The sequence below is a fragment of the Lethenteron reissneri genome, chromosome 42 (assembly GCF_015708825.2).
Source record: "Lethenteron reissneri isolate LAM-NWPU_2019-01 chromosome 42, ASM1570882v1, whole genome shotgun sequence".
NCBI lineage: Eukaryota > Metazoa > Chordata > Hyperoartia > Petromyzontiformes > Petromyzontidae > Lethenteron > Lethenteron reissneri.
In genome coordinates, this window is record NC_083820.1 from 7,976,924 (window position 1) to 7,990,202 (window position 13,279).

A 13,279-nucleotide genomic window follows, 5' to 3' on the forward strand; every position below is an offset into this window, starting at 1 on the left:
AATAATAAAAAATAAAACAATTCCAATAAGAAAGTAATTGGACTTTAATCTTGATTTGAAGCTTTCGTGACTGCAGGAATCCAGGCTCTTTGGTTCTTTCGGTAAAGTCACGTAGGTATGAAATAACATTTTATTTTGTTAAAATAAAATTATATCCAATTTTTTTTATAAATAACATTTTATTTTATTAATATAAAATAAACATTTATTTTATTAAAATTCAATTTTATTTTATTTTCTCCTAATAGGACTTTTCAAATCGCAAAAATATCGCAGCCTTTGCGATTTGCTAATCGCATTGTTTAAAATTTCAATTTCGATTTCAAATCAATTAATCGTTCAGCCCGACTCCATAGGACGCTAGCAGCAACTTGCCCCAACGATCTGTCGCTGGCGGGTAGCAAATGACCACGGACCCCTACGCTTTCTAAACTTCAAATCTAGATTGACCGCGGACCCCTGAACGCGACTCTGCGCCGCGCTGATTGGCCGAGAGGGCGCGGCAGCGTCATCGCCAAAGTGATGGCGGCCAGCAACAAGCGAATCCTCTATGTCGGTGAGTTGTGACGGCTGTCGAATAGCCGCAATTAATGTTATTATTATTGTTGTTATCATTGTTAAACTTCGATTTCTCCTGACGACGATTAAGATAGATTTTTCTTAAACCCAAAAATCGCACTTTCGGCCCAAAATTCAACGAATGTGTTCGTGATTAAACGTCGTCCTCGGATTGTAAATGTTGTGGGTGTGCTATCCCATGATGTGCTGTGCCACGTTTTGTTTCAGTGACAAAGCTTACGAATTGGCCGTGGCGGATTTAACTACGCATTTCTTACGCGATTCAACCCCCCCAAAAAAACCTGTATTATGATTGTATTCTATATTGTAGCGTCGGGTTTTTTTGTTTGTTTTCTCAATGGGTTGAAGCCTTGGGCCTACTGTCAATCTGTATGAGGGCCGAGTGACCATACTTCACCACGAACCAACCAAATACTTGCCGATTGTTGCTGCTTTGGTGGTTGTGCGTCCACACGCGCAACTCGTCATCGACACTGCCTTAAATGAGGGAGATTTTAAAAAATATAATCGGTGACGTTTCGGGCAATGGGCCATTCTTCGAAGCACTCCGCGATGGAGAAGTGGTTGGAGTCCAGGAGCGGTTCTATTGAAGGCATCATCATCATCATGTTGCGCGTAGATGTTTCTTGTTCATGTTTTTTGGTTTGTTGCGGTTATACCCGATTCAAGAGCCACCGCCGCATGGCTCACAGGGCTATACCGAATAATAAATGAACTGAACTAAAAATCGTACTCGGGTCTCTACTCCGGCTTTCCCCTCCACGTTTACAGCATTTGGCTCAACGATGATGAGCCCCAGTTCGTTGAGCTATCATCACTTGTTATGGCCAGGTCGCTTCTGAGAAAGAGCCGTAATAGTTCACTGTGAGCCTCTTACCTGGTCGACTAAAAAATTAACCCGTAAAATCAACGTTTTTCACTATAAATCCTTTATATGCATGGCATCGGTTTTATTTTATTATTCATTTCTGTTTTTCTTGAGTAAGAGTTTCATTTTTATCACATTGGTATTTTAAATTAATTATGGGAAAAAAAATTCCTAAAAAGTGGAAAATTTTGGGAAAATTTTTTTTCACGATAATAAATTGTCACGCACAACGAGTCTGTGTGCAAAATGTCAGCTCGATTGGATCACGGGAAGTGGGTTAAAAAACGACCGAAAGATTTGCACGGTCGTAAGCGCGCAAGCAAGCAAGTGAACTTAATATAAAGGATTTTTAAATTGTGGTGGTGATGTTGACAGTGGCCAGACATCGAACTAGAAAGCGGGGTTCGTAGTGCAGCGCGCGTTGTGACAACTTTACTGCGCTAAAGTTCTACTCTTAATTCTGTCACAATCTCGCGACTCTCACAACTTTACGTTTGAAGTAAACAGTTTCGATGCACCGCGTGAATAACTCAGTGAAGTGTGCAACGGTGATCAACGCGGCGTGCAAAGTGCAAGGGGCCATGTGGCTTGTACGATGGCATCGGTTTAACACGTGGGATTTCGCGACCAATTTTATTCTCAGTAGAGGGTTTTTGTTGGGTTATATCACATAAATATAAATGTGTCGTTAAACCCGCCACCACCCGACACAACCAATTAGTAAGGTTTTGGCACATCAACAAAAATGCCAACTCGTTACTAGTACTCGAATTGTAAATGTTGTGGGTTTACTATCCAACACACTGGTGTGCTTCATTATCAACGTTTTTGGCTTGTCAGTGCGGGTTGGATGCTTAGAAGTACAGTACAAGAATGGATGTTGCTGTAAGGCAATAATACCCACGTTTCACCTCTAAGATATTGCGTGTGAATCCAAGGTTGCTTGCCTGCCTTGAAACCTATGATCTCAGTCGTAACCAACTCGTGCTCAGATCTCGAAATTACCCGGCCCCCTTGAACTTTCTTTTTTGTACGAATGACACAAACTCTTCCCTCCTAAACTATTTATTTGGCTGTCCACCAGGCGGGCTGGCGGAGGAGGTGGACGAGAAGGTTTTACATGCCGCGTTCATCCCGTTCGGGGACATCGTGGACATCCAGATGCCGCTCGACTATGAGACAGGTACAACACCAACTCGTCTGCCCTACGTGTATCAATGGAACACAAGCACACTTAGGAAAGCTGAGAATACGAATACTCATAAGTAACACCAGCCTTTAATTCAACAAGCGAGACGTTTCAAACTTCTGGCTACAGCAAGGAGGGAGAGCGTAGTCATCGTCAGTCAAAAATTCTCAACCACCAGACGTAAAGGAGGGTGGTAGAACGGGGTTTGAGTTTTAGACTTACAGTGACTCACATCTGCTTACTGTCATTGAAACATCGTTTGTTACATTTCAAGCTTGATGTACTACTGTTTGTGGTAATTATTACAACGGCACCTCCCTAAATGTCGTATAACCATCTCAGCTTTGTATTTACTTTCTGCCTTTCTTCAACATTGGGGATGTTTAGAAAGGCGTATGTGATCAATCACTGCAAGGAGATAGCTGGGCATTTTAATCCATTGAACCGCTTGTGTCAGAATAAATGTTTGCAGAAATCCTAAAGCTTCTCGGAGCTGAGTTTAAGCCCCTTTGTCGCCCTCTTCTGGCTTCTTACAGAAAGCAATGTCTGAACAACAACTCAACCAATGTTATATTACCCCACTAAGCTATATAGCTCTTTTTCAGAAGCGAACTGGCCACACAAATGATCGTCCAACGGAAGTGGCTTATCACGTGGAAATTTATAGCAGCCAAATACTCGAAATGCTTGTTGACTCTAGATGTGGAGCGAAAAACCGGAGGACCCGGAGAAAAATCAACACAACCGTCGGTTGAAGTCAACCCCGTCAATGCACCGATGGATTTATCTGCTAGATTGGCTTAATACGCAGACTTCCCATGTTAGACGTCTGGGATTTTGTTGAGTGCCTTCTTACTCGTTTGTTTTTGTTTCTGTTTACAGAAAAGCACCGAGGTTTTGGGTTTGTGGAGTTTGAAGCTGCAGAGGTTTGTTAGTAACAAATTTTGTATTTACAAAATTCTACTTTTGTTATATTTACTCATATGCCTGTTTCAGTAATAATGTACAGTTATACATTGTAGTGATATTTTACATTGAAGTGATATTTTTCTTAGAACAACGAGCACTCGATGTTGTGTATTATCATCTTTCGCATGTGATTATCTTTCAGGATTCTGCAGCAGCAATCGACAACATGGTGAGTGTTACTTCCCTCCCTATCCGTTAACAATTAAGTACGCAATTCTCTTATTAAGTGCAGTAGGAAACCCATTTTTTCCATTACATTTTGCTAGATTGTAATTTTTTTCTAGTGTTGCCATGAGAATATTTTTCTCATGCGTCCAACGTGCCTGTGTGCATTTGCAGAATGAGTCGGAGCTGTTTGGTCGCACCATCCGCGTGAACCTCGCTAAACCCATGAGGCTCAAGGAGGGCTCCATGCGACCAGGTCATTTGCAGGAGCCTTATCATGCTGACCATGGGCCAATGCACAATTCACACCGCACCCTCCGGCGTTGACGGAAGTGTTGCGTGCGGTCTCTCTCGGTCGCTCATTTTGATGTGCTGTGATCTAACAGTGTGGTCGGATGACAACTGGCTGAAGAGGTTTTCTGGGAAGACCATGGAGACAGAGGAAAAGGGTGGAGAAAAAGTGGAGGATGCAGCAAAGACGGAGGTTCAGGAGGTGCGCTCACCGCTTGCTATGCCTAATCAGTTCTCTTTTTTAAGTGTGATAATTGCATTGCACAAGAGGTTTGAATGCTACCAGTGATACATATGGTGACACGGTGTCACTTCTAGCGTTTTTGACTTCAAAGCTCATTAATTCTAGATTTGAAGCTTTCGTTACTGCAAGTATTCATATTCTTAGGTTTTTTTCGGTAAAGTCACGTAGGTAAAAAATCTTAATTAATAAAAGTAAAATAAGATTTACTTGATTACAGCAAGCGTGCTGTGACGGTTCCACCTGAAGACGGAAGCTTGTGTTGCCTCCGAAACGTCGTGATTTTTATTTCATTTAACTTTTATTAATTTAGATTTTTTACCTACGTGACTTTACCGAAAAAAACCTAAGAATATTCAAAGCTCATGTTGAGTGAAGTGCGTTTCAACTGTGTGTGTGCAGGGGGAGCCGCCAGCAAAGCGTATTCGAGCAAATCCCCAGGTGTACATGGACATCAAGATCGGCAACAAGCCAGCCGGGCGACTGCGCATCCTTCTGCGGGCGGACATTGTGCCCATGACAGCAGGTGGGATTGCACCTACTGCTGCTGCTGCTGCCGTGTCCTGAGATGGAAGCGTAGCCGAGCAATGTTAACCAACTCGGTCGGGTTGTCGCTGCTGTTTACCCCGAGTATCTATAAGGGTCACGGAGGCTCGCTGGAGTGGAGCAATCCACACCTGCCAAGACGACTCATTTGGGTGCCCTCTCAGAGAAGGAAGTTGTATTTACGGGCTCGCAATTTGCCATGTTCTGTTTACGTGAGAAACCTTACTAATTGGCTGTGTCGGGTGGTGGCGGGTTTAACAATACATTTATATTTACGCGATCTAACCCAAAAAAAACCTGGATTATGGATGCGTGATTTAGTTATGTTTGATTTGACTGGTTTATTTGCACTTGCACCTGCGAGACAGTGCAATTTGTATTGGTGTTGATTGTGGTAGTTGTATGGTAGTGTTTTGGAAGTGATGATGGTATGAGTGGGTTTGGAGATGATGATGATGGTTATGGTGTTAGAGTTAAAATTACTGATTGTGTTGTCTGATCATGGTCATTGTGAAATTGTATGCTAGTTCACAGCTTCTTGTGATGTGGTATAATTTAGAAGCTCGATAAATTTAAGTTGTAATACCGCACACATTGTACTGAACCAAAAAGGAAAAAAACATAGGTGAAAAAGTCTTGCTTGCAAGACATGGTTTTAAACCATGGATATCTCGATTATTGTATCCAACATAAGTATGTTATGAGAATACATGTATATTAAATAAATAATTATTCCAAGGTATGCGGCATACATTCCAGCTTGGCCTGTCAATTTAGCAGTCAGCATCAGGTCGGAGTGATTGATGAAGGTTATTTTGCCATTTGTTATCTGGTTTGTTTTACTCGCTGGGAAACGGTTACTTGATGGTTTTCTGTACAGAAACGCATTTTTGGAAAGTGGGGGTTGATTTCACCGTGCACTTTGTTTTTCTGTCCCGTTGAATTCCATCTCGCAGTCAGGTGTTTGGTTTACACATGCCTGTTCACTCGCTGTGGCCATACCATATCTGCTGGAAGTGCGTGTGTGTTTCTGCAAAAAAAAAATCAACTCCCCCCGTGCACAAAGCTCGAAAAACTTCCTTTCCTCCCATCTAGCGGAGTGTTTTATTATCAATATAAATGAGAGAAAGTGTTTGTGTCATAGCTTATGCTGCGTTATACATGCACGGCATATTTCAAATTCCGTAATATGTTGTACATGTAACCTAGACAACGTTTTAAGGAATGTAATACCTAACTTTTAAAGAGTGATTATTATTAATACATCGCTAATTTGGTATCAGAGTAGGCTTGTTTATTTTATCGTATTATTTACGCTTATTTACATAGAGAAGCCTGACTGAGCTTCATGACTCCTTTTTAGGATGAAATTGCATGTTTAGTTTTTCCAATCAGAGTGCAACGATTGCGATGTATATGCCAGTTGAGTAATTTGCGGTGTAATTTTTTATATTTGGCCAATTTGGACAGTGACACTGGCACAAGGGTAGTGTATAGATGTATGTTGTAAATAATTGTTCTTATGTGTGTTGCATACGCGTGTGTGTACACAAATGCTGTTTGAGTGCCATTCCCTAAATGTTTGTGTCACATCGCAAGCGATACACTCCACTGCTCTTGATGCAGGTTATTTGGCTTGACCACCTGAATGTAAAATTGTCGTTGTGCTGCATCAACATCAGCTATACGAAAGAAGAAGAATGCATTTACAAGGAATGCTCAGAAAGTAATGACTCTAATTTGTTTGACTCAATAACTTGTTATTGAACTGATCCAAACTGTAAGCTATTCATGCCTGGGGGACATTTGCCTTTTTTCAACATCGTTTTCGATGTGCCAAGATGGAACCGGGACCAGCATTCCATCGTTGTAAACTTGTGTCGTCAGCACCGCGTAGCCGTTGGCGCAACGCTTCTTGTAAGCAGTCACCTTCCCAATTTTGCTCCCTTCAGATGGCAATGTGAGTGTGCATGCCGCACGTGGGCTACATGAGGTGTGTGTGACAGCACCCTCCACCTGAACTGTGCCATGGCCTTGTTGTGTATGTTCCCAGGCTTGTGCCGCCTAGGCATTGCTTTGTTGGAAGGAGACTTTGCCATTGGATTGTTCTGAGACTGGCTGAACGTACGCCTTTTGGCGTCATCTGGTCCAACACCAATGTAGACTAGGCTCTAAGAAAAGCTGTCTCGGGTGTGGACCAATCAACTTCAAGGACAGTGCTTATCATCAACAGAGTTGTTTCTTTTTGTTTGCATTTTGACTGCTTGTGAAGTGGTTATTGCAAACATGATGCCTTGTATAAAGGTGTCAGTTTTTGTACCAGTTGAAAGGGTAAAAACCTATCACTACAGCGATTTTGTAAATCCCCTGCTGGATGAGGTCCTCCCAATGTCGTGCAGGTTACGTGGGGTATTTGACCATACTTCACCATGCACCTCAATGTGGGTTGGGGAAGGCGGGCAGAATAGATGTGGGAGCATCGAAGTACGGTACAACAATGTTTGCTGCACTGCCTTACTGTTGTCCACCACACAGCCGAGATGTATTATCTCAAAATGTTATTGGGGTGTCTCTCGTGAATGTGGCTGCAACGTACAGGCGGTGCATAAGCGAGTGCATGCAAACCGCTCCTCTCGTTCTCTCTTTCCCCTGTGTGCAGATAACTTCCGCAGTCTGTGCACGCACGAGAAGGGCTTTGGCTACAAGGGCAGCTGCTTCCACCGCGTGATCCCGCAGTTCATGTGCCAAGGGGGCGACTTCACCAACCACAACGGCACGGGCGGGAAGTCCATATACGGGCGGAAGTTCGAAGACGAGAACTTCATCCTCAAGCACACGGGCCCCGGTCAGTGGGGGAGCTTGTGAGCTCAAGGCGATGATGTCGCGTTAAGTAAGGAAGAACAAATAATCCCGCACACGCGTGTGGATTCTGTGACGCTCTGTAGCGTGCGTTCGACGGTATTTGACGGGGGCGATAATAACGTTGCCTTCCGAGTCTCGAAACGGGATGACGTCCGTGTGGCCTCGTTGAACCACGATGCCAAATGGCGAAAATTCGTTGTGCTGCGTGGGGTGTGAATGGGATTACGTGCCCATTGACTTTTCCACAAAGTGGTCCTCATTTTAATTTGACCTTAGAGGTATGACAAGACAAGTCCACTGCTGAACGGGATTTTGAATTTGGAGTTTTACAATCGTGAGCTGAGAGCACCGATCACGGTGCCACATGGCTGGATAATGTCACCTTATTCTCGTTGACCTTTCAGTCATTCTCTTCGTGAAAATAACTAGAAATGTGGTATACATACGTATGCATGCATGTTGAACTTCTTTCGCACCGCACGTAGCCAACCGTGCTAATCGGAGGTGCGGGGGATGGAAAATAAACTCAACACAAAAAGCAGTTATAAAGAAATGAGTTTTCAATCTAGTTTTTAAAATGCATAGCTCCAGCGGCTTCCGAATATCGGAAGGAAGAGCGTTCCAGACGGCCGCAAAAGCGCATCTGGAAGCGTGCGATGCAGTGACCATCTTTGTAAAGTGCAGCCCATTTGTCAGTCCACTGTTGGATGATGGCCTCCCCAATCGATGTAGGTCACGGGGGCTATTTGTATGTAGTCAGTGCGGGTTGGCGAAGGCGGGAGAGCATAGACGTGTGAGCATGGGAACACGGAACAATAAAATTGTCTTTGTGCTACTCCTCTATGTAGGCTTGCAGCCAATTTTATTTTGTGAAGCCTCCGACTTTCACAGGGTGGTCATCCGTCCACGCACTACCCAGGTTCCTCAACCTCGCTGCTCAGCGTCCCAAGATGTGATGAGATTTGGGCGCATTCCGCGTGACTTGTTATTCTACCTTCGCGTTAATGTTTTTTGTTTGCATTATGTCTGCAGGTATTGTGGTCTATGCAAGCATGACTCCTTGTAAAAAAGGTGTCAGTTTTGTTGCCAGATAGAAGGGTAAAAAAGCAATTGTCATATTTTTTTACTGGCAAATGAGGTTCCCATGGTGTAAATGCTTACCCCGAGCTCTCATACTCTGATGGTGCATTGTCTTTGAGTTGTGCGCCTTTTGGCGTCATCTGGTCCAACCCATGTGAGACTAGGCTCTAAGGAAAGCTGTCTCGGGTGTGGACCAATCAACTTCAAGGACAGTGCACATTATCAGAGTTATGTTTTTTGTTTGCATTATGACTGCAGGTATTGTGGTCTATGCAAGCATGACACTTTGTAAAAAAGATGTCAGTTTTTTCTTCTTGGTTCTTTCGGTAAAGTCACGTAGAAGGGAAGTAATAAAATAATAAAAATAAAACATAATAAAACAATTCTCACGACGTTTCGGCCACAACGCAAGCAGCCATCCTCAGGTGAAAACCAGGTCCGTCGAGGCGACAGAGTCTGAATGAAACAGCACACGAGCTTGGAGCATATATATAAGCTGGGCGCATTGACAAAGGAATTTGCATATCAAAAGGAATTTAGCATATTTATGGGAAATGCAGGAATGTGATTAGTACTGCATATGCATGTGCATTATGCAGGATTAACAGCATCAAAGGGAGCTGCAGTTACTGCTGCTGCAGCTGTTTCATTCAGACTCTGTCGCCTCGACGGACCTGGTTTTCACCTGAGGACGGCTGCTTGCGTTGTGGCCGAAACGTCGTGAGAATTGTTTTATTATGTTTTATTTTTATTATTTTATTACTTCCCTTCTACGTGACTTTACCGAAAGAACCAAGAAGATGAATCCCTGCAGTCACGAAAGCTTTAAATCGAGATGTCAGTTTTGTTGCCAGATAGAAGGGTAAAAAACCAATTATATTTTTTACTTGCAAAATACCAATGGTGTTAATATTATTATTAGGATGTTTGTGTCGGCCTGAGCAATGGGTCCTTGTCGTGACGTGCGCAGGCATGATCTCGATGGCCAACTCGGGGCCCAACACGAACGGCTCTCAGTTCTTCATCTCGTGCGATCGCACGGACTGGCTGGACGGCAAGCACGTAGTGGTGGGGGAGCTCACCGAAGGCATGGACGTGCTCCGAAAAATGGAGGTGATGTACAAAAGTTGAAGATCATGAAGTTTTACATCGAGGCTTGTGCGTATTCAAAAAAATGTATACTATCTGTAATCTTGGAGAGATGCAGCCTGCAGGAGGTTTTTTGAGACCGGAGTTTGAATATAGTGCTCTGGCGGATGTTGTAAAATATCATCTTTGAGTGTTTAAGAAGAGAGGAAGGCCGAACAGAGAATGTCTTGACGACATAAGAGATTGGTGCCAGAGAGATGTGGCACTACTTGAGCATATTGGCACGAGAGAGAGGAAAGTGGAAACAAGTGATGAAATGTGCAGCTGGGCACCTACGGGGCTATTTGCCCATGGATCGTGGTAATGATGAGTCTTTAATTCGGTGACATGTTGCTGTACGGGGACCTGGAATTGACAATGCTTGGGTTTAATGTTGGGATGCTGCCGTGGTGCAATGGTTACCGTACTGGACTTGCAATCCAGAGGCCGCCGGTTCAGATTCCCGGCACAGCAGTTACATTGCTGGGCAAGTTTCCTCAATCACCACCCCTTCCCCCCCCCCGCCCCCCACGGCATCTGTCCCCACCCAGCAGTATGAATGGGGACACCCCAGTCGATCGACAAATCACACATCGTAGAATAACATGCAGCTACGTATGCAAGTTGAACTTCTTTCACAACGCACGTAGCCACCCGTGCTCACCGGTTGGTTACTCCCACCTCTTCAAATATATCTTGGGCCAGCGTGGAAGAGTAGACCAGGCGTTATCTAGGGCACCGACGTTGGGGTGAGCAGGTACTTTCAGGGCTGCACCTTTACCTTGCACCTGCGTTTTATCGCGCAGGCTCAGGGCACGAAGGACGGAAAGCCGCGCGAGAAGATTATCATCTCCGACTGCGGGGAGTTGGAGTGAAGAAGCGGCGCTCGCGCTCATTCACACGATCGCGCTCATTCACACGATCGCGCGGACATCGTCCTGCATCGTCGCAGCGGCCTTGAGCCTCGACTGTTTCATGACGTGGCCATGGGCGATTCGTTGCTTTGTGGTGCTTGGACACGGTCGCACATCTCGTCGCATCAAGCCAATCGATTGTAAATGTAATAACGGGCATCACACGCGCGCACTAATTGGAGATGGCGGGGGAGGGGGTACGGGGAGGAAATGTGCATCCGTAGACACGGAATGACCCTGGTTTAATGTATTTTTATACTGGAAATCTTAACGGAATGAAAAAATGTCGAGCTGTTTTTTTGTAATAAAAATGCGTTTATTTGTTACGCCATGAGGTTTCATGGCGTGACATATCGTCAAACTGCGTTTTACTAGATAGTACTTTATTTACAGCATTGTGTGATTCCATTGCTGGATCAAAGCTTCTCCCATGCCATGTTGGTCATGTGGGTTATTTGGCCACAGATCACATTGGCAAAACCTGCCACTGATATTAGCTGTGGTCTGGAAACAAACTCTGGTGGTCGTTGCTTCATCTTATCTTCACGGAATGTATATAGCACCTTAACCAAGGCGCTTTACACGGAATTAAAAGTAGTTCTTGTGAGTGTAATGGTGGAAATGAGGTGAATGAAATGGATGACGGGAAGCAATGGGCATATCCGTGGTGATGCGTGAAATCGGTGAAAGCGACATTTACATTAAACGACGAATGAATGGGGAATGACTGCTAGCCATGTAATGAGAAGATGAAGAGGGAAAAGTAACGGTGGTGGTTATGAGGGGGGGATTAAGGGGTCGTGGGGTGAACTAGGGAACAATAAGCGAGTTTAGAGTTGAAAGAAACGAGTGAGTGAAGGTGACCGTTTAATGTGGAGGGGGAAGTTTGTTCCAGTGAATTGGGGTGAGAAGAGAGAGAGGAAGTTCCAGTGAAGTGGAGGTGAGAAGAGAGGACGAAACCATTACGCCGCCATCCACACCACCGCAACCCCACTGATGTATTGATTTCATATTCACTGGGGAACCCAGTGTGCTGTGTGTACATACAGTCGTCTAATCCTACGTAGCCTTAAATGTTGATCAATTGCCGGTTTATAAATTTGACTTTTCACGCCTGTGGTAAGTTTTTAGAATGTCTTTTTTTCACCAATTTTTTAGAGAAAGCTCAACTGCATTGGGGGCGTTGCGATGCTACTGGAGCTGAACCCAAGCCAGCATTCAACACTGGAATTGGGTGTTCAATGTTTATCGGAGATTCCTGTAAATAGCTGGAGGAACTTGATGGCTAGGTTAATAAAAAACGCAATGGTTCTGATCAGCGTAGTGATTTATGGGCACCTGAAATTGGTCTCTTAAGAATATCTCGCGGAGAGTGAAGATAAAAATTTCACTTGCATAGCAAGTGAATGAGACACGTAATGCAATTATTAGTAAAATAACATTGGAACACCGGTCAAATGTAAAACCTGCCTAAATTGACTTTCTGGCCCAATATGATCCGGCAGTATTTGTTTTGAGTAAGCAAACTAAACGGGGTTTGGCATTCTGGGTCTCATCAACAGCATGTTAATCAAATGCTACCGAAGATGTTAATCCCAAGATGTTAATGGCCATGTGCGCAATGATCCCCAAAGAAATTGCTGAAAACGGGCAACTCTTTGGACGCTAGATGGCGTGAGAACCCAAATTAATTTCGAATGTCTTCCCATTGCGATGCCCACGAAAAATAATATAATTAGTATATCTTCTTGGTTCTTTCGGTGAAGTCACGTAGAAGGAAAATAATAGAAATAAAATACAATTCTCACGACGTTTCGGCCACAACGCAAGCAGCTGTCTTCAGGTGAAGAACAGGTCCCTTCTCCGTGACTACCGAAAGAACCAAGAAGATGAATCCCTGCAGTCACGAAAGCTTTAAATCGAAATTTAATTAGTATATGTTATCGTCCGGAATGTAACAGCGGATTAATATGAACCGGAAGATTTTTTTTTATCTTTGATTTGTATAAATTGTATGCACTTAAGTGGCTGCTGTAAACCATGGTGTCCACATCTAATCTCGACGTCTTGCATCGGGATTATTAATCGAATCGTCACGCGTGACAATACGCTCGCGATATCTGCGAGGGAGAGACGGCTTCACTCACAGTGCGGGCTTGGGGACAAGACACGTGGCGAGAAGGGATTCCGGTGGACGAGACTGGTGACGGAAATGCAGCTTAAAGGAGGGAACGCGCCCGAGATGGATGGCGACGACGTTGAGACGGTGCCTTCATCCAGCAGTGGATAGAACACGGATGCGCTGTTAATTTGTGCGCGTTTTTTGTTGTGCCAGAGCAGAAGGTGAATATACCGTCCATAATATAGGGGGTTTGTTGGGTTAGATCGCGTAAATGTGTCGTTAAAGCCGCCACCACCCGACACAGGTTTGTCACGGAAACAGAACA

The 13,279-nt window shown here is 44.2% G+C and overlaps 1 protein-coding gene across 1 annotated transcript; it reads left to right on the forward strand.

Annotated features, from left to right (window-relative positions):
* The first annotated feature begins 448 nt into the window (after positions 1-448).
* Positions 449-11,445, forward strand: PPIE (peptidylprolyl isomerase E). Its single transcript, XM_061568900.1, has 10 exons — positions 449-556; positions 2,532-2,630; positions 3,519-3,562; positions 3,748-3,774; positions 3,945-4,026; positions 4,157-4,263; positions 4,705-4,828; positions 7,508-7,693; positions 9,761-9,903; positions 10,725-11,445. Exons 1-10 carry the CDS (start codon positions 523-525, stop codon positions 10,791-10,793), a joined length of 915 nt encoding a protein of 304 aa, XP_061424884.1. The 5' UTR covers positions 449-522; the 3' UTR covers positions 10,794-11,445.
* Positions 11,446-13,279: the final 1,834 nt, after the last annotated feature.